At 38.7% G+C, this 25,884-nt stretch overlaps 1 protein-coding gene and 1 long non-coding RNA gene across 11 annotated transcripts in view; one reads left to right on the top strand and one right to left on the bottom strand.

The window, feature by feature from the left end:
* Window positions 1-25,884, top strand: part of NEO1 (neogenin 1) — a 187,278-nt gene that overhangs the window by 144,890 nt on the left and 16,504 nt on the right. For 5 of the 10 annotated variants that reach the window (XM_027465579.3, XM_027465578.3, XM_027465575.3 and 2 more), the window contains exons 12-21: window positions 4,015-4,064; window positions 4,986-5,130; window positions 5,526-5,636; window positions 8,998-9,192; window positions 10,020-10,115; window positions 11,255-11,478; window positions 15,294-15,432; window positions 18,119-18,226; window positions 21,312-21,506; window positions 22,218-22,250. In XM_027465579.3, the coding sequence (XP_027321380.2) occupies window positions 4,015-4,064; window positions 4,986-5,130; window positions 5,526-5,636; window positions 8,998-9,192; window positions 10,020-10,115; window positions 11,255-11,478; window positions 15,294-15,432; window positions 18,119-18,226; window positions 21,312-21,506; window positions 22,218-22,250 (1,296 nt within the window). The remainder of the gene's footprint in view (window positions 1-4,014; window positions 4,065-4,985; window positions 5,131-5,525; window positions 5,637-8,997; window positions 9,193-10,019; window positions 10,116-11,254; window positions 11,479-15,293; window positions 15,433-18,118; window positions 18,227-21,311; window positions 21,507-22,217; window positions 22,251-25,884) is intronic. The other 5 variants (XM_072043398.1, XM_072043397.1, XM_027465577.3 and 2 more) reach the window with 3 other exon arrangements.
* On the bottom strand, window positions 161-9,078 carry LOC140003426 (uncharacterized). The gene is made up of 3 exons (XR_011812004.1): window positions 8,952-9,078; window positions 1,489-1,595; window positions 161-458 (listed from the first exon to the last, which is right to left on the bottom strand). It is a non-coding gene; the product is annotated as an uncharacterized lncRNA (long non-coding RNA).

Here is a 25,884-nt window from a genome sequence, read left to right as displayed (position 1 = left end):
GTGGATTTCAAACCAGAAAGACTTCTCAGGTCATTGTTCAGCGCTGCGCTGCTTTATTAATAACGTGGTTTCTGCATATGGCCATGCATGCCGAAAGTTCCCCTGGGGCTTTCCAAATTGAGCGAAGGAAAATTAATATACCTGCAAAAGTATCCAGTATTCCAATTACAAAACAACGGTGTCCTTAATTTCAACAACAGAAGTTTATTTCATGGGTTATTGGGTCTACAAAGTATTAAGAGTGGACAGAAACATAATTATATTGAACCCAACCACTCCAAATTGTTTTTTAGCTTTTATAATATTTTTACCTATGAGCAGACTTCTGCTTTTGGAGTGTTTTTATTTTAATTGTGGTCATGTGGAAAACTGTTGCATGGCTTTGTTTGGACTCCAGCACAGACATTATTAAATCAATCGTTTGTAATCCTGAGAGCAGGAGATAGTAACAGCATTTCCTGTAAGGCAAATAAGAAAGTAATGTGAGCAAATCTGGATATATGAACAATTGTAGAATGATTACAGTTAATGTTAGCTTTTTTTTTTTTTTCTACAGAAGTTTAATTATGCATAAGAACTGTCAGACCCAAAATGAGCCTAGCCTGGAATCCTCTCTCCAGGACTGAGCCAAAGCAGAATGATTATTGTCCCAAATTGTGCATCCAGAAGTTTGTTTCTATGGGACTTCTTGTCCCTGCAGTGGTTTCTATGTATTCACTAGCACAGTTGGCCTTCCACGAAGCCTCTAATCATCCTCTTTAAACCCATGTCAACTCTTACCATCCACAACATTAAGCGGGAGATCCCACAACTAAACTTTCTATGAGAAATCCCTCCCTTTTAGTCTGTTTTGATCCCTCTTAGTCTGTGTTAGTGTTACTCGTTGCCAACAGCTGTGCTGCCTGAAAGAGGAAATAATCAGTCTCCATCAGCCTTCTCTGTCCCACTCCTCATTTTATAGACCTCTGCTGTATTCTCCCTCATTCATCTCTTTCCCAGATTTAAGACAGAAATGGGTACTCATTTCAGCTGTGGAAGCTGTTTCAAGCTTCAGTGCCCTTTTCTGAACTTTTTTCTAGGTTTCTTGTCTCTTCTTAAAAATGGAGGTAGGGAGGACCAAAATTGTATTAAAGATGCAAGTGTGTAATTACCAGCATTTTTTGGCTCATTCTGAGCACTGAAGCGACATTTTTGGGCTAGAGTGATCTTGCTCCTTAAGTGGAATTGGTTTGCTTAGAGCCATCGCTTTGCATGTGGAGTTAGGATCATTTTTCCCGTGTATGAATTTAATTTGTCACATTAATATCCAGGCACAGAACAGCCCCGGGTCTTTCTGCAGTTCTTTACCATTGGATCTTGTCTGTACTGATATTTTTCACATTGCTGCTCATCCCCCTTTCATCCCTTAGAAATGTGGGTAGTGACAGGGGTGTCAGCATGTGCCATGCCAGAGCTCCACAGGTCATCGCCCACCATGTACATTCTCACCTTCTCTTTCTTTTAGCCAGTTGTGTACTCGGGAAGGACTTCCCTCCTATCCCGTGGTTGCTTTGTTTCTTAAGAGCTCTCCCGAAGGTTTGTGATGCAAGATTTCCCTTTAAAAAGTGACAGATATGTCATATTTCACCACATATCTATGAATTTCATACTTTATTATAGTTTTGGATTTTTTTGCTAATACAGATTTTTGATTTATTACCTGAGGTGTCCAGTAGTTGCTCCAGCAGAACCCCTTCTAAATACTGGCATCTCCCAGTATCATGGTAACTTCAAGTGAGCGGTTACAGCCTGCTGTAAGTCATGCAACCGTTTCATTCCAAAGTTCCCTTAGAAATCCTGGATGAATAGCATCTAACCCTGCCAGTGTGCTGCAGCTTATGCCTGATGCTTCTGTAACCCTGCCTATTGACATTTCAGTTGGAGAGTTGCTCTAAGTACGTTGTAAAGGATGTCATGGAAACCTCTGCTGCCTTCCATTCAGTACAAATGCAAAGCAGGTAGTTCATCTGGCCTTACCTTTTCTTTTCCTGTGATACCTTGATCATCTGTAACTCTGCTTACTCTAAAGGGCTTCCGGCTCCTTACTTGTTGAGGAAGAATGCATTATTAGTTTTAATGTCATTTTCAAGTTTTCCTGAACTTCTTGTCACCTTGACTTAAGTTTCCACATTTAACATGTTGAAATTTATTTTATATAGTTTTCTGAAGAATGTCCTTTTGCTTCTAACAGTTGTGTAGCCCTGCTGCTTAACCATGCTGTTCTCCCCCTTCACTCTCTTGAATCTTTCTGGATGAACAATGCATATTTTCTTACTGGATTTTCCTACTGTGGTGTCAGTACGCCCTCTCCATGCCTCCTGCAAATAATTCATTCTTAGCTACCTTTTTTAGCAAGCTTCCTTGTTTTCATGTAGGTTTGTGCTCCTAACCTAAGTCTGTTACGCTGGTTTGTTGCTCTTCAGGTGCAGCAATTTGAACCAGGGTTTATGTGCTGCTGGTAAGGATTGCATCTCTCCTCATAAGTGTTCCTAATTTGTAGGAAACAGTGCTGTGTCACAACTAGAAATACCATCAGCGCATCACACCCTGATAGAGGGCATGTCCCTTACCAGCTCGTCCTTGCGGCCTCTCTGAACCAGCAGCATGTCAGGTCCTCCTGCTACACAGCCTACCAAAATGGGCTGAGCCTTTCTTACCTGAGCATGGAATATCAGCCTGTAGGAAATACATTTTATTTGTTGATCTGGTTAATTTGGTAATCCGGTCTGAGTTTAGGATTACTTTGACATAAAATGAACTTTGCATGTAGTAAGGTACACGTATATGTATTTATGTGCATAAATCCTTTCCTGCATCCTGCCAATCTTCTGTCTCTCACCAAGTTTGCGATATATGTGTTAATTATTAATCAAGCTTTGTGAAACCCAGGACATTTTAGGTTGTCTTGAAAGCAGGCACCAGCTGCATAAAACAAGAACAGCAAGAACTGGCTTAACTTTATTTCATCTCCTCCTCTTACCTGGTGTTCTTGCTTTTTAAAGGATGTAGCCCCTAGTCCCTAGGTGTGGTGATCTCAGACTCAGTTCAGTTGGCAAGAAGGGAGGAAAAATAAACCGTCGTTACCTCCCTTTTGGTAATGGGAGAGGGGTATTAAACCACGCCCTGGGGTATCTTTCACTTAGCACTTTCACTCATTTATGCACTCAGGATTGTTTTCTTAGGCATTGTTCTGCCTGGTGTGTGTTATCTGGAAAATGGATTATTGTGGCCGGAACAATCTCTAGTCCTGTTGTACCTCTAGTTCCCTGTCCTTGTACCTTGTTGGAGCCTCAGCTTCCTGTCAGGGAACCCTTATCTATGCCTTTGAGATAACACTTGTGAGTCTTTCACCTCTGGAGAGCTGCAGAGACTTCCTTGCTTTCAGTTTCTCTCATATGTAACGTGTTTGTGTAATGGACTTCAATGGTCCTGACCAGCGAGTTGCTACAGCAAATACAGAACTAACAAAGAGTGGAGAGTCAGAAGCAGAAACCATCTTTGCAGTGCACTTCACCTCTGTGCCTTTCAGTAGCACAAGCACATCTTGATTGAGGTTTTCCTGTTACAGCAAGTCGTGAGACAAAAATCCAGGGCTAGAATTTTAACTGTGGATTCCCAGAATCAAGCATCTAAATGAAAGTCTTGATTTGGAAAAGTACTGAACGTAATCTCTTAGAGTTAACAGGAAGTCCCTTTAAATATAAGGCTTTTTATTTAAATACCTATGACAAGTAAAGGCCTGAATAAAAAGTGAGTTAATTTTTTGTGATGAAAGTAAGTAAATCTCCTAAGCCAACCAGTCACCGTGTGTCAGAAAGCATGTGTAGAATTTTGTAGTCACTTTAGATTGTGTCTTAAGCCTGAATGGTTTGTACTTCCATAACGAATGATATCAGAGAGTAGTTGTATATGGAAATACAGTATGGGATACATTATCTGGAAATGTTTCAGTTGTAATTCCTTTAATGTTTCTAGTCCCCAGTGCTCCACCACAGAATCTAACGCTGGAGGTGCGGAATTCCAAGGTAAGATGCTGAGAATTTGTTTTTTGTTATGGGTAAATTGAAGGTTGGGTCTTAAATCAGCCACAATTTGGAGTTGCTTTTGGGTCTTTCTTCTACCATGCTGCTTTTCAGCTGTTTGCTTATGAGTTGCCCAACAGGAAAATATCTGAATGTGGGACTCAAGGCATTAGAAATTCCAATCCAGTTGTGGGCTGCGCACAGCAGAATGCCATGGAGGCAGTGACAGTACTCCAAAGCATGGGACTAGTTATGAAAGAGGTTTAATCAGGAACAAAAGCCTGAAGCACCAGAGCTTGAATATGTTCCTGGTGATTAACTATTGTTTACAGGGCGTATGCATATGTATGTGTGTTTACAAGGTCCTGGGCCCTTTAAAAAAGAAAATTATGTACTTAACCATTATTACTTCAGTGACTATGATCGAGGATTTAAAAAAAAAAAAATCCTTTTCTAGCCCCTTTCCCCAATGTTGTCTTCTACTGCATATATGGTAAAACCCAGCAGCTTCATGCACATAAACTACAGTTCAGATAACTTGTACCCTTTGAAGAAAATACCACGTCTTAAGGACAGCCCCTCGAGTAAACCGTATCTTAATATAACCCAAATAAGATGGAAGAGGAAATGGCCCAAGAGGCTGTTTGTGAAATTGGAATCAGGAGGTCTAATAGGGTTGAAGCACTTTGAGGCAAACTTATAGGCAATTGTATGACCTGTGCTGCTGCTGAATCACAGTTTTTACTTTTTACAGATAGCCTATTTCTCTTTTTACAGACAGCACGTGTTTTACATATATGAAAACGCAGTGTATTCTGTTTGCATGTTTTCCCACTTTGTGTTCCTTAAGTATTAGCAGTAGAGTATTTTTTTTCAGGCTGTGTGAGAGGCAATGACTTTGTAATTTTCTTCTGCCTTCCACAGAGCATCATGCTACACTGGCAGCCTCCTCCTGCAGGGACACACAGTGGGCAAATCACAGGCTACAAAATTCGCTACCGAAAAGTGTCCCGTAAGAGTGATGTAACTGAGAGCATCGGTGGGACCCAGCTTTTTCAGCTAATTGAAGGTGAGCTGTCATTTGCAAGCGTTTGTTATCATAGGGGTTTCTTAGGTGCTTTCAGTGGGCCGAGGCACAGAGACTTTTATCTTCAGGCTTATGTAGTGTTCTTACATGTAAATGCAGAATGAAAACACTTAAAAGGAGTGATTGTAACTTCTGAGGTAGTCTGGGCCGGCTAGTGGTAACTAAAGCCTGTTCTTTAGCCCTAGTTTTGCCTTTTTTAAAACCTTTATGTAAAGGCATAGGGTTGCATGGAGAAGGTGGTGCTGAGCTCATTGTGTTGCCTGAATGGCAGAAAGAAAAGTATGGAGAAAATTCCTCTATTTTAATTAAGAATTGTGATTCCTGTGTTTGTGGTTGGAATTGTTGTTTTGATATATTGGATGCTCTTTGTCTCCCAGGTCTTGAACGAGGTACAGAATACAGCTTCCGAGTAGCTGCCTTGACTGTCAACGGTACTGGACCAGCTACTGACTGGGTATCAGCAGAAACATTTGAGAGTGATCTAGATGGTAAGATAATAAGTGTGAAGCTATCTGTGACACCAAAGACAGGGCACAGTAAAGTCTGATTGCTTTTTTAAAAGGCAGAGATGATTTTTTTGAGTTGGTTTTAATGTATTCTAATGTCGCAACATTTTATATTTATAATGAAGTGAATTTAATTTCTGTTTAATTATGAAATTCTTACCAAGTCAATAAAATGGCTTAAAATTAAATTCTGCTTCTACACTTTCTAGTACTGTATGTTAGCGCTATGTTTTTCCTTCTAAGAAATACTAAATATTGAATGACAGTGCCAGTGATTCAACATTTAAATTATAATACATGATAAGATTTATGTAATAATAATGGCTTGATTTTTATACTGCAATAAAATTCGTCTTGTTAATCATGCAGTTGTTTACAGGCTATAAAGTGGAGGTAGGAGGACTGTTTTCCTTGAGGAAGTAAAATAGTGATTATGTATTTATGGCACACCTAAATTATGCTAATGAAACCATTGAAGCATTGCTCAGAGAGTTTAGCATAGTGATTTGATATTCAGAGATACAATGAGTGACTACTCATACTGTTGACTGCAGTACGGAGTATTGGTGTCTGTATGGTGGCTGCAGTGTTAGGGTGTAAGTGTAAACTTACTGAATGCAGGAGAGATGCCATGGTAGGAAAGGAGCAGTGGAGAACACCGCTGCTGTCTGTAGGTCTCTGAATCTTACCGCTGTGTTTTATTGCTACTATGCTTTGTTAAAAGCATTTTCCTCTATTTTTTTCTTCCTTGTACTTGAAGAGGACATTTGGCTTATAGTAACTGTTACTTTTTGCCACTTAAAAAAAAAAAAAAAAAGGGATTGATTATATTTCCAGTGCTGGTAGACTACCATAGATCAGGTTTTCCACCAGAAATGAAGACTTGTCTACCAAAGCTATAGATTCATGATATGTGGCATACAGAACCATGCTAACATCTTGTTTTCAGTGGAGAGGTTAACAGTAAAAGTAGAAAAAGTTCTGTGAAAAATTTTGACCTTTGTCAATTGGCCCAAAGGTTTGATATTTACTACACTAGGATGATTTGCAAGCGGGAACCTGATTCTTGCAGAATTCCAATAAGCAAATTCGTGAGCATCTCCCAGAATTTGACTACAAGCAATTGAAATTGCAGCAGAGAAGTGCCATTTCTAACAGGCTGGCAATGGCAGATCACTTGGGAACTGCCTAAATGTTGCTGATGATTCTGGGCAGCGTATTTCTGGCACTTCCTATTTCAAAAAAGTATGTGATCAGTTCTTTTGCACACAAGTTCCTTATGCTTCTTGCAGGTCATTCTCCCTCCTCATTGTGTTACAAAGTAGCTTGAGGGCTATTCTAGCTGAATTAATATTGCAGGTTGCCAGTAATGTCTTTCACATCTGTGTGACTGGAGATTCAGTTATGCTAGCAGCTGGAAGACAGAATTACAAAAGAGATCCAATATTTGTTCTACACTGTTGGAAGATTGCTTCAACAGTCAGCTGATTAAACCCCTTGAGAGCCCATTTTTCAATCTGTGTTATGCAAAGCTGATGCTCAACTTAATATTTGTCCTCTTATTTCTTACTTAGCATTGCTTAATCAAGAGCAGCAGAAAAACTAATGTTAACAGTAGAGTTCAGTTTTGTAGCTATTTAAAATTTGCTTTTTAGAGCTGAAATGACTTGCATGTGTGTGCCTGTCTTCTTTTAGCTGGATATGACACAACCTTGCAGCTAATTCCTCCAGCTGAAGATGATGGATATTTTTTGCTTTTCTTTCCTTAGTAATCTCACGTGAATGTTTTTAATACATCAATTTTAACATGTGGATGTTTTAAATAGTGTATTTACAACTAATCTTTAATTTCTCAAGTTCAGTACGCATCTATACATCTATACATGTAATTTCTTTCCATTCCGTGGTTGCGTTTGAATTTAAATAGAGCATAATTAACTTTATCATGTCATCAATGCAAATGGGAGCCAGACGGTTACAAGTCTGTGTTAGTAGGGCTGTGTAATTTTGCAGAGTTGGTGCAAGTCCCACAAGGAGTTCATATGCAAAAGGTGTTAAACAGTTGTACAAAGTTTATCCCCAGCACGGTAACTTCTGTGCAGTTTAAAATGTCATCTCTTATATTGCAATTCTGTAGCTTTTCTGTATTTAATAGTTGTGAACTTTAATTGATCAGCTGTGTCAGCTGGAGGCAATAAACTCCCTCGGCAAGCAGGCCAATGGCATATTATGATCCAAATAATACTGTTGTGGTGTTTTATTAAATGTTTTTAGATAAATGCAGCATGTTTCATTAAAAGGCAATCCCTGCAGGAAGCAGAACTCTCTGAACAGATTTTATTTTAGAGTGGGGAACTTGGTTTACTATTGCACAAAATATTTAATATCTGTCACCATATGGCGGGCTCCTGTGACCTGACAAAAGCAATTATTTCTTTTCTGAGAAGTTAAGTCAAAGGTACGGATGTTAGTACATGCCGTTTTGCTTTCAGATTGCTTTTAAGTTTTTTTCAGCACTGGGGAAAAGTCATTTCAGTAAAAATATTAGGGGACCGCAGTTAGATACCGTGGAAGTAAGCCCTTCAGTTTTTAGGGATCTACATTCCATCTTGCTGCTGAATTGTGATTAGATTTGTGTTGCTGGTGGGAGTAAGGTTTGATCATTTGACATGGACTCTGAATATTTTTCATTCTTGTGGCATGAACAAGTAGTCCCTGCATACATTTTGTGAGTTATGTAAAAGGGACGTAAGGATTTAAGCAGTGACAAGAAAGGTGGCATCAGGTACAGGACAAATAGCAACAAACCTTTGCCACAAATGCAATGTCCAATTTACTGACAGTTGTTAAAGTTTTGGAATATTCTATCTAATCCTACAGTGAGCTCAGGAATGTGCATTTCATCATGAGTGTGTTTTCAAGGTAGTTATTTAATGCCAACAGTAAGTAATATGATGGAACTAAAAGCAGATTGTGGAGGAGAATAATGTGATAATTGAATGAATGTTTTAAAAAATTACAAATTAGAAAGGACATGCACAAATATATTTAAAAAAAAATCTGCCTTGAAGCAGATCTGATATTTTCTTCAGCATGACTGTCTTTTCTTTAAAAAGAGTATCTATTAAAATATAGTAGTGTACAAAACAATGTTAGCTTTCATCTGCTTATTAGAGAGCTCTCTGCTCTCTCTTGTACAATAAAACTCTCTCCTTTGGACCATACTCATTTTAATATAGGAGCACAGTACAAGTGCTACATTTTACCATACCAGCTCATGGTTCTTCATGTAATTACCTTTATGTAAGAGCAATCCTTTAAATCCGTTATTTTTGTTTAACAGAAACTCGTGTTCCTGAAGTTCCAAGCTCCTTACATGTCCGTCCACTTGTCACCAGTATCGTGGTGAGCTGGACTCCACCTGAAAACCAGAACATCGTGGTAAGAGGCTATGCTATAGGGTATGGCATTGGCAGTCCTCATGCACAGACCATCAAGGTGGACTATAAACAAAGATACTACACCATTGAAAACTTAGGTAAGGAAAACAAATCAGCACCAGGGCCAGTGTTTCACTTCTAATTTATGTTCCCGCTTTCTAATCATGATATGACAAAGATATAAGACTATCAGCATGTTTTCTAAGAGCATCTTTATCATTATGAAGATAATACATTGAGATGCCAGACGGTTGATAAATTTGAAACAAACTCATTTTTCTGTTGATGTCAAAGAGGCAGAGGAACTAAAACAAAAAAAAAACACCACACCTAAGTTCACTGAGCTTGAAGCATAGTGCATTTTGATTTGATGCATTCCCTTCCAGAACTATTACAAAAACTTTCATGCCGAGCAGCACTTCCTTATTCTCCTTCTGGAGCTGCAAAGCAGTTTGCTTCAGGCAGAAAAATAAACTAAAATGTCATCAAGTTACTGTGGCATCTACTTTAAAATACAGGATAGACCCTCCACAGAATTGCCTGTGGTAGGTAAGATATCCTGATAGCAAAATAAATGTTACTATTGGGAACTGTTGGGAAATTCCCTAAAATTGGAGTATTAGATAATATTTAGTAGAGCAACCTAAAATGGGCATTTTAAAATGTTTTTTCTCATTACTAGCTTGACTGTACTTAAGGTGGATGTGCTCGGACTACAGACTTTTGCTGTATGAGAGCTGTTGTACAGTAAAAGAAGATCTCTGGAAAGATTTCCATTGCAAACTTATTCTTCTTATTTCATATATATTTACTTAAAAAACAAAATACTGGACAAAGCAGAGAAAACATGGGGGGGGGGGGGGGAACACCACAGGATTCACAAACAGGTTGCACTGAAAATATACTACTGTATTTTTTCCTTTAGACCCGAGCTCCCACTATGTTATAACTCTGAAAGCGTTCAACAACGTTGGTGAAGGAATTCCTCTCTATGAGAGCGCGGTGACCAGGCCTCATTCAGGTAAAGGCAAGGGGCTGCTTTGAAGTTGTGCATTGCTGAAAATCAGTAACATGCCTTCTGCACGGCAGCAGAAAATGTGATTATATTTCATGTAAACATGTGGTTTTTCAGTGTTATCAAGTACTCTCAATTTCTTTAACTGATTGGCCTTACCGTGTCAATGATTGTCTTGCATGGTTCGTCCATTTATTTAACTGCCTAAATTTGATTTTATTTCTAAATTACAAAATTTATCTTTTAACAACTTACAGATGTTCTTATTTTAAAAGTTACCATTACATTAGCAAAAATTGTATGGGTACAATTCTAAAGGTGTTGTTCTTGTTTTGTTTTTAGGGACAAGTGTAGGGGTTTTTTTATCTTTACACTGAGCTTTTTGGAATATGATGCCTTCACTTTCTTTGTCTAAGTCTCAGTCTGCCATTACTTATATTAAACAAGTTCTTGGCTTAATTGTTTTTCGTCTTGTAACACATTAATACAAAGAGAAATTTGTTTGCAAGTGAGCTACTACTAGTGTATGGCTCACTGTGCTCCCTGCTAGACTGTTGACATTATTTAGTTATTTTGTACAAATGTTTAACACTTCTGTTTGTTTTAATCTGCTGAAAAGTAAGAATTCTGATAGATTTTATAGGGCACATCGGAATTCCATTTTTTCAGTTACTGCAAATTTGCATGATACATGGGGATTTTCCTGCCATGAGCATTCTTTAAAAGATGATGGGAGTTACTTTTATGAAGTGGTATTTACCCATCCAGAAGTCCCACTCTTTTTCTTCCTCAGTGTTTTCTGGAGGAGGAATCAGTGGATGTTCTGAGGCAAACAAAGTCAAAATTAAAACTATTGGATGTCTGGTATTCTTAGGCCATGATTGCATGCACTCAATGCTAATGGCTAGGTGGCAAACTAGCATGGATATGTCGTCATTGTCTTACGGGAACACAATGCAACAGTAATTGTATTAGCCAGTCTTATGTCACCTATTAACTCTGGCTTTTCTCTCTTTTTCTCCATTTCTCACCTTCATTTCATTGTATTACCCTGCATTTCCCCTTTTTTGTTTTTGTTTACATTAAAATGCCACCTTCTCCCTTTTTAATTATAATACACGACTTTTTACCCATCAATTCCCTAGACACTTCCGAAGTTGATTTGTTTGTTATTAATGCTCCATACACTCCAGTGCCAGATCCGTCTCCCATGATGCCACCGGTGGGAGTTCAGGCTTCCATTCTGAGTCATGACACCATAAGGATCACTTGGGCAGACAACTCTCTGCCAAAGAACCAGAAGATCACTGATGCTCGCTACTACACAGTTCGCTGGAAAACCAATATTCCTGCAAATACAAAGTACAAGGTATTGGAGTTCCAACGATGCTAGCACAGCTGGGATATTCTAATGACAAGTTTCATGTTCAAATTACGGTTAAGCAAAAGCTGAGAGTCACGAGAAGTGCTTAGAAAGCAGTATAGATGTGTATCCAGTTTTATTTGTGTTCACACATCAGTAGTACTTAGTTAAATCATTGCTTCAAAAGTTCTTCTGGGTTTGGTGGAAGTAGGTGTTTGTGGTATCTGGTATATGTGTGAGAGGTTGAGATGGGGTGTTGCGTGTGAGCGAATGGAAGAGTTGACTTGGGCAAGGAAGGCACTTCCAGAATGACTTTCTGCTGGGGAGCTGTGGACACAGTGACAGTTTCCTACTTCGTTCTTCACCTTGACATGATGGCTTTTTGCGACACGTGGGCTTACCTTAGAGGAGCCAATAATGCATTAATAAGGTATGTGTTACTCATGGCTTCTCTCCACTTAGCAGAGGACTCTGAATTTGTGTGGTGAATCATGCACTGGGAAATATTTACTCTGATAATTTTAAGTCTTTATTTTCGTTTTTACAACCCTTTATGTTCATACCAAGTTGATAGTGAAATTTCCCTTTGGGAACTGATGGGCACAAAATACATAACGATAACTTTATGATATTGTTGCCTGCCTTGATTTGGAGATCTAATTTGGGGTTGGATTTTTCAGTTTGGGTCTTTTGAGTCGGTTGGTTGCATTTTTTAATTTCCAGAGCTGTTTGGAGACCTGAAAAATGCTGACTGCAAATTTCACATTTGAAATGAGACTCGGAGGAAATGGTTGTTAAAATATCCAGCTAGTGGAGCTCCCTTTATGCTCTTAGAGAGCAATCTTGTTACAAACCAGATATTTTTTTTGATTGAAATGAAAAGATGTATGTATGTGTGTTCCTCCTCTAAAGGCAAGTTATTTATGAATCCACATTCCTGAGTCATGTGCAGAGGATGTCTCGGGAGTGATTTATATAATACTGCAGTTTCATTAGTTAAGAGCTTAAAAAAAACACTCTGTGGTAAATGAAATACTCCCACTGTTCTCAATGCTGGCAGCCAGTGGTCAAGAAGTTTTACTCTGAACCAAAAATAATATGTAATGATGGAATATAGTTCAAAATTACTCATTTAAAAAAGCATTTGCCTCAGAGGACCTGAGTATGAAACATTTGCCCTAAATCATCATTTTTAAACCATGATGTCTGGAGAACTTGCTTCCGGCTTTTCTTTCTTTGTTTCACTGATAAAATCTGTCCTGCTCAGTTGAACAAAAACAAATGGCAATTTTAAGGCAGGCAAAACCTCTTTTCAGCAGTGTTGTTGAATAAGCTGCTGTATTTTAGTCAGGTCTTTGGTTACGGACTAGTGTGTTGCTCATCATGGCCATCTCTCTAGAAGCTTTGCTACCTATTGCACCTTTTGAGGCTGTTTGCGGAGTTGCATCAAAGCTTCTTCATTACACAGCCTCGCACACAGCAATCTTATCTTCAGGACAGTTCTCTGGTATCCAGAGCTACATCTGTTCAACCTGGTGTTGTTTCTTCCACCACTCCCTTCAATAGATGGGATGTTGATATAGTTTGTTTCGTAATTTTCCACTTTCTATGCTTACATTCACAAAATACTTAATCAAGAAGAGGGAGCATGCTTCAAATGCAAGTTACAAACCTCAAGGAGCCTTATTTTCTTAAGTTTGTATAGGGGTTGTGTCCATGCAGAGCATATAAACACAGGAACAGATGTAATATAGTTCCTGAAACTGAAATACTCCACTGTGCTTTGAACCGTGTAGCTTCACTAATGTGGATCAGAGAGCATTTCTCAAAGAATCTTTGTTGGTGGCAAGGGGTTGTCCTATGCGCAGGCTTCCTGTGATTTATATCAGCTGTGCTCTCAAGCATAAGCTAAAATATTAAATCTTAACTTAGATCTTATGGGACTATATAAAAAGAAAATATATTTTACAAGGTAATATTTATGATGTTTATTTCTAGTAGGTGAGCAGGGTTTAGTATAATGCGGTATGTTGTGATCTTAAAAACAGTAAATGGCATAAAAATAGAGAAGGAAGCAGAGAAGTCTTGCACTCCAGTTTGGCCTTTCATGTGTCATTTACATTCAGAAAGATGTGTACTGAAACTAAAAGATACCAAGCTTCAAAGTCATAGATGAAAATATAACTTTAACCTTTAAAAAGGGTTCCAACTGCCATGTATGGCTGAAGCTAGGAGCTAAAAAGTGTTGTAAACAGAATTGAGTGCTTAAATGGTGTTAGGGTTTTCCAGAAGTTGTGGAGAGGAAGAAATGGGTGCACTTTGCAGGGGTAAGTCCAGCTTGTAATGCAAGACATTAGGAAAAGACTTCTCTGTTGGACTTGACATTACATTATTGTGTAGGCCAGAGGTTTTTGCCGTTTCTACTGTAACATCACTGTTTTCCTCATGTCCCTGAGCTGCACTGCAAAGAGCCTGGAGAAGATGTTGCTTGGCACTCCCAAGAGCTGATGAAAAGCTCTTCTGAGCTCATGGCTTCATATATTTGTACTAGGGAGGTTGTGTTCAGTCAAGCTTTGCTACTGAACAAATACGGGAACCGTTCTACTCTACACTTAAATATTTGAACCATTCAGCCGCAATCACATTTACTTTGAAACTACACTGAACTTCTGTACAAGTTAAGGTTTAAAGGTAATGGAAGATTTGATTTTGATTGGTTTTATGATGTCTTTATGGTCTGTCGAATCCTATGATGTCTTAACTGGCAAAATGCTCCTCTGTGAACAAGCAAAGTACTCTGTACAAATTTAAGTATCACTTGGCTGACAGCTTTTTGAACTTTCACCTGGTGTAGCAAAAATGTGTCACTGTATGCTTGAGAAATAAGGGATTTCTCTGCAGAATTTGGCCATATTATTTGTCGAGTCTCCAAGGAATATACATTTATAAGTGGTCTTTTCCTTGAAAAAGAAATCACTGAAAACAGTTATTTTCTGAAGGCAATAGTCATAAAACCTGTTATAATACAGGTGTTGTATGACCCTGCCATATTTGGAAACAACTAGTTTTTGAATTCTACATTTAGATTTGTGTAGGTCTAGGTAAGGAATACAGATAGATACAGAAACCTCTTTATTTTTTCCATACGCCTCAAGTACATGCTATTTATGTTTAGGTCACGTATAACAACCATCAGATAGTTTGATTTAAAGGTCAAAAACACTAGGTAAATGGCTGAGTTACAAATCACAGTACAAACCATGTGTGGTTCAGTGTTTGGTCCTAGATAACAATCCTTTCTGATAAAACCTAAGTGTTAATAAAGCTTTGGCATCTTTGAGTCTCTCAGCACCTGTACCTTCACTTGATTTTTATTTATTTATTTATTTTTAAGTATGTTAAAAATTCACTGAAAATGTTAACAGGAATTTGGAAGGAAGATGTGGATTTCATGAAGGACTTCTATTGTTAGCTGTGCTTCATTGCTTTTCCTAGTTAGATCAGTTAATGAAATGCTGTAAATTAACCCCCTGCCAAGTAGTCAGTGATTCAGCCTGCTGCATAAGTGTGCCCTGGACCTCATATTGTTGTTTCTTTTTTTTTAATCTATAATTGATATTAAATGTTTTTGCTCTTTGCAGAAGGAATTTCTAGCTCAGGATAAAACAGTGGCACCTTAATAGTTGATTAATGAATTGCATGACAGAGCAAAAACGTTAGAGAATTGATGACTGTGGTTATATTACCTGAGACAGGTGTCTGAGAGCTGGTGATGGATGGTTCTCAGTTCAGAAGTTACTGACACTTTGTTTTTCTTTCAGACTGCAAATGCAACCACTTTGAGCTATTTAGTGACTGGGTTAAAACCAAATACCTTGTATGAATTCTCTGTGATGGTGACTAAAGGTCGAAGATCAAGTACTTGGAGTATGACAGCACATGGAACAACTTTTGAATTAGGTAATCATCTGTGCCTTTCTGGAAGGGTTAACATCTGTGATGAGATCAATAAAGTCTTGTATGCCAGAATCCTGGAGGAGGGAAAGCATGTGTTTAAAATGATTATGCTGAGGAGTACTTGCTGGGGGGTTCTTTCTAGTTTGGTCAGAAATTCTGATTAAAAAAGAAAAACATACTCCAAAATTCAAAGGGATGATTGCATGCAAAAGAATTTACATCAAATTACAGAGAAGTAATGAATAATGTACCACAGTTCACAGGCAGGAGAGAATAAAGAAGCATACAAACAAAATAATTTAGCAAGTAATAATTTAAATTCAGTATCATGATGATGATTATTATTACAGTGAGGAAGTGCATGAGACAAATGAATCAAAACCAAAATCCCAATAAAAATTAAGACATCCAAATCAACCCTAAATCATTCTTCAACGTGAATAGGCATTGCACTTCCCAGAGCTGTGGAAGTGATGCACTCTCCAAGTAGAGAGCAGGAGAGGGTTTGTAGCCACTGGGAGGAACTTGGGGCCCTGTGAATATCTGGGAGCTCCAGAACCTCTCCTGACCTGTCCCTCATTAGCCCCCATCATCCCACAGTGTGAAATGATCTTTGCGTAGTTGAATTTACTGTTCATTATGCTGGTGTTTCTGTTTATTTGAAGAGTAGGGACAAAAAAGAGCCTATTAAAATTACCCTGCAGTTCTCAGACTAGATTAAAGTACAGCAGAAAGTCAAGTATGTAAAGAATTGGTCAGGTCATCCAAGTATTCTAAAGAAGGATTAAGAAAAAGATGAAATCAGAAAGCTCCTAACTTATTCTGAAGTCCCATAACCCTTAGTGAGCATCAGTTGCTGTTGAGAACATTGTCTTCGTTTTTGGTGAGAGTGATGTGTTTGCCCAGAGATACGTGGCTTTGTCAGAATGCACTCCCCCAAAAACAGAATGTCAGAGCTGTGGAACTAGCCCAGGTCTGCATGGAGGCTCGCTTCCCCTTCTGATTGCTAGGCACATCCAGTGTTCGAACTGTATTTAGTACACACACTGTTCTCATCCATAACTCTGTGCAGGGATTGTAAAAGTTGCACAGATAAAGTTCTTTGAAGAGAATTTGAAACTCAAAGTGCAGGAGCAAGGGTGAGATAGAGGCAGTTACATTTCTTCAATTTAAATAGTGTGCATTTCTAGTTGGGGTGCTTGTAAGGAATATTTGTAAATGTGACCTAAAAGCTTGGGAACTAAGAGGCAAACTAAAAAAAAAAGCAAAAGCTAAATATATTTTCTCATAACGGATCTTGTGATTTATATTACTCGCCAAATTCCTGAGTGTGTGACTCATTATTTTTGAATACTCATGACTTGCAGCGTTGTACAGGACTTGCTCCTCAACTAAGACTGAAGAAAAATACAGGATAACTGGTTTCAGTGTTGTTCTCTGCATTACTAATCTCTTGAGGGCTAGTCCTGAGGTTTATTTTTTCTTTGAAGCTAACTCTAGGGCCTTGAGTAGTGCTTTACATCATTTCTGTGGAGCATGCTTTTAAGTATCTAGGATAATGATTACAGGAACTTTTGAATCTCTTTTGCCATCACTGGTTTTCACCTATTATTCTGCATTGGGATAATAGGTAGCCACCTCAGAGGATGTGCAAATTAATTTCTAATAAGTAGTATACATAAAGCTCTTTAAACATGGAAAGCACTGTGTAAGCGCTAAATGTTACTATTACAGTATTAAATATCCAAGGTAAATATACTTTGCTAAAAGTTACCTAATTAAAAGTTTTCATGTTTTTCATAATGTGGCATTCCAAACTGTAGCTGGTTAATGCACCTTTGGAGACATGGGCTCTGTGCATTTGAAAGCCATTAATCCAAGCCCCAGCTGGATATTTGAGTGTGCAGGGAGAAAGGTCTCAGGTTTCAGTCTTTCGCTGGAGTGGTTTGTGCCATTTCCTGAGTTTTAGGCAGGAGGGGCTGATGGGAACAGAAAGCTCTCCCTCTCTCCCACTCCCAGTTTTGCTCTCTGGTAACTCAAGGAGCAAGGTTGGACAGGTGTGTTCTGCCAGTATTTCTGGATTGGACATGCTTTTGTGGTGCAGGTTTCCTTGCAAATCACAAATAAATGTTCAGTAAAGTAAGTTGAGAATTACTGGCTACACTTCTAAACCTCTGGTGGATTTACTTTGCTGATTCAGATTTGAGTGGCAAATTTGCATTGCTGGGTCTTGGTCCCACTATAAACCTGAAAATATGGAGATATTTCATAGGCCTGTGTCTATAAAATGTGTTTATTCCACAAGTTCATGCAGTTTTTCTGATGAGCAAACAAATTCATGTTAGAAGTCACTAACCCCAACTACTAGAGTTCTCTGAAGACGATGTGATTTTGAAGATAGATGAGCTCAATCATGAATCACAGCATCTGGTGACAGAAAGGCTTTAGAATCAGGTAACTTGCCATGAAAAGGAAATACTGCGCACCAGATGGCATTTGCCAGTTTAATGGAGTAAATCAGTAAGACCACTGCACTGGTATAGTGGATTTATCTGAAGACTGTGAATGTTCAGGGTTTTTATTGTTGCACGTGCCTTTCTTCTAATAAAAAGTGAAGGTGCTGAGATTACTTACATCCAGTGAAATTGGGCAAACTGTTTCTGATAACCTGTTTCTCATTTCTTTGCAGTTCCTACTTCTCCTCCCAAAGATGTGACTGTGGTGAGCAAAGAGGGAAAACCTCGGACAATAATTGTTAACTGGCAGCCTCCGTCCGAAGCCAATGGCAAAATTACAGGTGCAGTTTGCGTGAGCTACAAAGGCAGATACAAGATAGCTTGTTAACAGCAGAATGTAATCTACATAACTATGTGAACGTGTTCCATATTTAGCCTGGAGCTATCCACAGGTTCTATATCTTCTTTGCCGATCTTTTTAGTAGCTTGGATTAATTATTTACTTCTGTACCCAGTAAAATATATATCAAGATATAAACTGTAACTGCAGTATGAAATGGGAGTCTAACCACAAATATAATTGAAAGTTTAAATATCTCAATAATTTTTGGCCTCATCAGTTTGTGCTATTCTAATAGCAAGCCTCCTGAAATACATCTGTTAATGCATCCGGCCTGTCAGTATTTTATTTAGAAGTCTCTGTCCCGGTGCTCTTTGTCATCTTCCTGCCGTTGCTGTGGCGCAGAACAGACTTAAAGCCTGTTTATTAATCCCCTGACATAATCATTAGGAGCAAACTGTTATTTGACTTGGTAACTGCATCACTTTCATGTAGGGTAAATCATTTACAGAAAACAATAATTACTGTTTCCTTTCTGTAAGTGTTCTGTTTGTTTGGATTCCCATTTCTAAAGGCTTTCTGAAATAATACACTTCAGTTTTCTTTTCTTCCCCCCCAGGCTTTAATCTTAAAGCAGATTTTATCAGCATACAGTTTGCACTGTATGATTTTGCTTTTGTTATCAGAATTAACTGTGGTACAAGAATCAAACCTTTGAAACCTGTCACCAAGGCAAGAGTCTGATTATACAGTACTCAGTGCTGCAGCCCATGTTCTAGACAGGATACAAAAATGAGTCTGATTCCTTTGAAAAGGCAGAATATTGGAGACTGCCTTTAATAAAAGCAATACACTTTCTTACTGTTATAAGTATTCTTAAGTATTTAATTACAGTAATTTAAGTATTAATGTAAGAAAGACCCCTAAAAAGCAAAGTGGCACTGAGCTTGCAGCCCAGAGCCTGCAGGTAAGATGCTGTGGCTGTAAGATGTGGCTGTGGATGTAAGATGCTGGGCCACTCACTGTCTTCCTGGTGTCAGTGCTAAAACAACAGTGTGGGAGGGTTGTGCAAACACACCGGCACACTGCTCTTCTGTGTGCTCCAGGTGCAGCTGTGGGGATGCAACTCCTACAGAGCAGCAGCTCGCACTGCGCCAAAATGCCTGAGCCATTTCTGTCTGTGCATACAGATAGCTGTTTGGACCTTTCTCTGTTTTCATTTGTCCCTGTAAAGCCAGTTCTGCGTTCCTTTATCATCAACAAAATGTTTCTTCCATATGGGAAGGAAAGCTTGCCTGGAAGAGCATGAGCCTTTATCTTTACTGCAGGTTAAAGGACTTGGTTGTTAACGGTCAATGAGGGTCATTGACAGGTGTGAAACACAGGGCACAAATAACCCCAGCGTATATGTGTTCTTAAAAAGATAAGCCTGTCACCTTACATCATGTGGGTATATCAGGGAGGGAAGGCGATAATACAAAAAGATCAGCATTCACTTACACAGTGCAATTAGCAAAATTAGCATACACACTTTCCAGGTAACAAATCTCTTTGCAATGTCTATACTGGGAAGGAGAACCTTGCATTTTTTTCATAGGTGTTGGATGGAAACACACGGTATTCATTAGTATTTGCATAAGAGCTAAATTCTAAAATATTATGTGTCGATAGGGCTACGCCAAAGATCAGATTGCGTTTGCCAAAGGAGCCAGGCAGGGATTTTTGGGGATGTGGCAGCTGAGTGCCCTCTGCTGGACAGAGCCACTGCCAGCGAGAAAAGCAGAGACTTGAGTAATTAATTACTGATTAACCCTGCACAATTCATTCTGTGCAGTAATAGCAGAAATGCTGTGCAATGAAGTAATTCCGTGCTCTGGATAGCATGTCTGTGGAATACTTACTTGTCTTTGCAGTTCCTATTTTCATTTGATGTGGCTAAGATGGATGTGAAATTCTGAAATGTGCTAATCTGGATTCCAGATGCTTTTGCATCATAATAATTGCTGACTAATTAGTACAGTCATGAGGAAACTCAGTTATCTGGTGCCACTATGCTGTATATAATGCTTTCAGCTGTCGCTGTGTGCATGTGTTGTCTCTTCCTAGACAAGTTACAGATAGGTTGCTTTGTGACCTGTACAAGTAGCAAATTATTAAATTCAGCCCACAGAGGTTAATGTGCCACCAAGGGCAGAAATTAAACCTACCAGACCTCCAAATGGTGTTCCAGGCATCATCCTCCATGCCATACTGGCTGCTGGGAATTATGTGAATGCGAAGTACCAGCAAGATTTTTTGTTGTTCTAAAGAACTGAAAGCTGCTCCAGAGAACCTGCCTCCCTCTTCCTAATGAACCCCACAGACAGGTGGGCAGTGGGACAAGGGCAGTAGCAATTTGTGCATGAGGCCTCTGACCTAGCCCTGTATTTGGGCAAATTAATGCCAGGGGCTCTATGTTCTCTGGGACAGAAATCACAATGCTTTTACTTCGTATTGCTTTGAATGTGCAGTATATTTAACACCAGATCACATACTCCTCCTGTACTGCTTTCCTAGGACCTGCAAGATAGCTTCGGTTCTCTCCAGATTGTTTCCTTGTTAATAAACTGAAAAAGTAATAAACCAATTAGATTTAATATGAACTCATAAACACAAGTTCTTTTGCTGTACATGAGAATATTTTGTTGTTTCAAGGTTAGCAATTTTCCCTAAACATTAATACTTCGAGGATGTATTTATAAGAGTAGGTTCATGTTATTTTACATTACTTGGTCCATGAACAGATAAAGAGGTGGAAGCGAGGAATTCATCCATACTTAATGAACAGTAATGAAAAATAATTTTGATACTTTAAATAGATTTTTTCTCTCAACATACTTTTGAATAGCTTAAAATTTTAGATGGGAAGGCTGTCGAATACATGAATACATTCCTAGTCTTTGAAAATGTAAGAATACACTTTCAAAAACCCATAATCATTTAGCTGTGCAAATATCATTAAAAGCCGATAGAACTCTTGCTGTTAGATCTTATGACTATCCTGTTCTTTTATGTATAAAGTTCTTTTGTTTCTTTCCTTTGAATAGGGTACATCATTTACTACAGTACGGATGTGAATGCTGAAATACACGACTGGGTTATTGAACCCGTTGTGGGAAACAGACTGACCCATCAGATACAAGAATTGACCCTCGATACACCATATTATTTCAAAATTCAGGCCCGCAACTCCAAGGGCATGGGGCCTATGTCTGAGGCAGTTCAGTTCAGAACCCCAAAAGGTAAAGTATCACACAGCTAAATAGCTTCCTTGTTTTCTGAATGCCATCCCTATAGGAATAAGGCACCAAGTAGCATGAATTTTATATTTAAACTGGAAAAGACAGGGAGATGATGAAGTTGGATTAGAATAAAATTTTCCCTCTGATTGCTCTTGCACATGGTTAATACATATGCAGATTTTGCTCAACTGTTTGCTTATTTGTGTTATTTCAAAATTAGTGGTGGGCCCTTAGGACATCTAGTTATTAATGCTGAGGATCCGTGTCCCACATGTGTGTTTTAGAAAACTACTTTCCAGTTGCTTTAGGATTCTAGGTCTTGTGTGTCATGTCTGCTCATGATAAAATGGTCCAAGGCAGCAGGATCTGGAGCTGGTAGCCAGTGAAATACTGCTCGCTGCTGGCTTGGTTGATGTAACGGGAACTAGTGTGACACAGTGGGCTCTTTAATCACGAAGTGCTTGCTGAGGGCTACCTAGTGAAATAGTACAAACATAATACCTTGGAAAAAAAAGTACTTTAAGGAGAGGTGAAGAATAAAAAGTTATGAATCTAACGGTGCTTTTTCCATGCGAGTATTCATGGTTAAAATTGAAAGCTTTACTCTAGCCAGTCTGTTTATGCTATGGGAAACTTGAAATTCTGTCTCTCATTCCTTCAAGCCTTATGATCTTTCTCTTGTTTTTTCCTTCCCTGTGCTTGTCCCACTAGCTGAATCCTCAGATAAAATGCCTAATGATCAAGGTAAATGAAGAGCCATGCTTTCTCTTTCACTCGATCCTTTCCATGTGTTGTTTTTTCTCCTTTCCATGTGCTGTTGCATTTCCTAAATGAAACAAGTATCTGCTGCTCTAAATATAAATGAGCAAGTTCCTGTTGTGCTTTTAATAGTGGAATAACTGGAAGCTCTATTTGTGGTTTGGGTGTTCGGAATATAAAGTGATCTCTGTAGTCAGATGTCACATGAAGGGACGAGTGGGTTGTGTCAGAGGTGAATCATTCTGTCAAAATGAATTTGGATTAAGTGATATTCCAGCCAGCCTCTGACCATTGATGCAAGATCTCAGTATATGGAGGAAGATCAGACAGTTATCTAATTAGCACAAGTGCTGTTTTGCAAGCTCTATGTCTATAATTATTTTTATAATAAGGGAAAGTATATCTGCTCTAGAAAGCTTTTTTGCAAGAGAGATTCTGTTTGTCAGCTCATTTAGACTCCAGACTCTCCTGAAGAGCACAGCATTAGCTACTAAAATCCTTAAGGCTTTCAAATACTTGCTTGAAAAATGGTAGCTTTGAGTTTACTACATTGCATTATATGGGGAATGTCCCAGGGCTATTTTTGCTTGCTTCCAAATAAGCTGCAAGCCTAATAAAAAGGGGAAGAATTAGTCTAAAGGGATGATGTTTAAAAGGACATTGGCAAGCAGCTTAGACGTACAATTAAATAGATCCTAAAGGGGTTGAGAATTATCTTTTTTTTTTTTTTAACTTGCTTTTCAACCTGTTATTTGGAAGTAATTTCTTAAATATGCTTTACTAGGCAATTACAAAGTAAATTCTTACTCAGACTAGAATAACAGAGATGCTAGCTGAGAGTCAGGCTTGTCTGTGGGGAAGCAGAGGCTCCCCATGTTGTTGTTAGTCCTCTCTTGCAGGTAGAATGGAATAGGGAAAGATTAAATGGTTTTATTTAAAAGTTGCTGTTTACCCTTGCTCTAGTCTTCTAACTTAATTTCAGCAGATAACTAAATCTTCTCATCCAACATTATCTCATACTAAAATAATCTTTTCTTCTACTAACGATTTGATTAACATTTATAAATTTACAACATTTATAACTCATAAAGCCTACATAAAAGCCAAGAGAGTTTTGCTTCAGAATTCCTATAAGAGAACGTGGAGATCAGAAATCACGGCAATAGGTTAAATGTAGAAAAGGAAAACACAAGCTGAACAGCAGAAGAGCTTGCTCTGTGACAAGGTCCTATAATTGTAGAATTGTGTCCTTGAGGAATACTGAACAGGTTATTCGAGACTGGAAGGAACAAAGTCCTGTGGGACCAAGTCTCTGGTCACAGTGCTTCTGGTCTCCTTGTCCCCCATGTCAGCACTTTTCCTGTATTCAGGAGCGAGCTCCCCAGCACGTACAGGCTGTGCTGTTGGCCCCTGCTGTCTGGAATTAGACGCTGAGAAGTGACGTGTAGTCAGTTAGGTACCTGAATTTCACCATGTTTTGAAAACTGGCATTCGTGCCTTGTAGATACCCTTGCTTGGCTGGCAGTGTGCACACTGCTTGCTGCACAGAGGCCATGTGGTCGGTGCCAGTGCCTGGTGTCCCTGAGCTGCCCACTTTCTGAGGGTCGCATGCAGGTGGTTGTTCCAGGGATGTCCACAGCTGGAATATTGTTTCCTCCCTATCTCTGACTTCCAGCGTTTTTATCATCAAAATGTGATTTACACTCTTGTCACATATGCACGTGTCCAGGGGCGGTATGGTAGTGAGTGCAGGCCCATGATAAACTGCCCTGACTCAGGGTCTTACACCCACATTTACACATCATCCCTGCTGCTCCGTGCAGGTGACTTTGCGTATCTTATTATCTACTCCATCATTTTATGCCATCTGTGAACTTTAGTAGCAATTATTTTAATTTTCTTTCACAGTGTTATTAAGGATATTGAATTATACTTGGCCAAGCTCAGGTCTTTGCAGAACCTCATTAGAAATATCCCTTGTGAATAATGATTCTGCAATTATAATTCTTATTCTTATCAGTTAATTAGTTGTTAATCTTGTTAATATGTGCCACATTGCTTTTTTATTATGCTATTTTTAACAAAGCTCAGTGAAATGTTTTATGGAAGTCTAAATATAGTATGTCTGCATAGTTTCTGAGTTTCTGTTCTGAACTAAATTTATTGTCTGACATTGTTTGTTTGAAAAGACCTGTTTTCAGTAAAACAGAAAGATGGGCATGAAGTATGCCCCCATCTCCTATCTGACAGTTTTTCCATGATCTTGCCTATTATAAGGATCCAGCTCCTGCATTAAAAATGCATAGGGCTGTCTATTTCTCTTTTTAAAATATTGCCAGTTATTTTTATTGCCTCCTCCTCTGCCCCCCTCCAAGCTTCTCTGGTGCTCCACTGTGCCTTCAGTGCCAGGTTTGATTCAGAGAATTCACCCAGCTTTTTTTCACATCTCTTTGGTGCAAGTTGTATGGTCATACAGATCTAAATATATTAAATACCAGCTGATTAAAATTCTGTTTAATTTATTTCATCGATGCTGCAAAATTACCAGTCCAGTACTTCAAAGAGAAAACTCGTTTAACTGAACGCTATGGCCTCTCTGGGCTGGCAGGTGCAATATATCTTGTTCATTATAGATTTGTCCTGCAATACGCCTTTCCCATTATTACAGACTACATCTAATTCCTCACTGTATACGTGTAACATTCCTTCTTATTGTCCTCCTTGGGGTTTATTCAGTAGTCTTGCTGGTGCCTTTGCTGTTCTTATCAGTTTTCTTTATTTCACAGTTACTAATTTACAGACTTTTGACTTCAGATTAATAATTTCCATTCATGGCACATACTTTTACACTTACTAGTTCTTGATTAGTGTGGATTGTTAACTGAGAAAACCCTTCTTCCAGACGTAAACTGCTGTATCTGGGGACTTGTTTTTTGTGGTTTTGACTTTTTGTGCCTACCTCTGTAAAAATGTGTCAAGTATAACAAATTCCATTAAGAGGAACATTGTTCTTTGGATGTTGCATTACGTTTCCCCCCTTTACAGTGTTGTTTTTATCATTTGTGGTCATTTTGCACTAGTGTATTCTAATGAAAACACATAAGTGATGAAAAAACAGATGTTTTGTGCACCTTTTCTTCTGGAAGCTTTCTGCTAACTCAGGAGAGATCTTGGTATTAGAGGTGAACTTGTGACTTCATGCCTCTTGCTGTGGCAGCAAACAAGTTACTGAGTTAGACCTGATTTACATGAGGGGAAGTGCTTGATAAAGGAGCAGGAGGATGGCGTTTCCATGGGTAGGTCAGCTCTTGCATCTAGCACCCAGGAGATTCTGCTAAGAGGCTGTGCCATGTGCCTCAGATTGTAATAATTAACATATAGATACGTTTACTTCTTTTGCGAGCCTATAAACATAATGCTTTGAAACTAATTAATTTGTTTTCCCTGGGTTTTGCCAAAAACATTTCCGTGATAATTCATTGTCACTTGTGGCAAAGGCAAAACAAACGGAAAAGAATTGGGGAGAATTTTAAAGCAAGCTTTTAAGGTTAGGAAGGGACTTAATGTTATATTTACTGTGCTTTTTCTTCCTCGCTTATTGTTATTAGGGATTAGGAAA

This window comes from Anas platyrhynchos, chromosome 11 (assembly GCF_047663525.1).
Source record: "Anas platyrhynchos isolate ZD024472 breed Pekin duck chromosome 11, IASCAAS_PekinDuck_T2T, whole genome shotgun sequence".
Taxonomy (NCBI): domain Eukaryota; kingdom Metazoa; phylum Chordata; class Aves; order Anseriformes; family Anatidae; genus Anas; species Anas platyrhynchos.
Note: the sequence above shows the minus strand (reverse complement) of the source record. Positions and strands in the feature narration are given on the sequence as shown.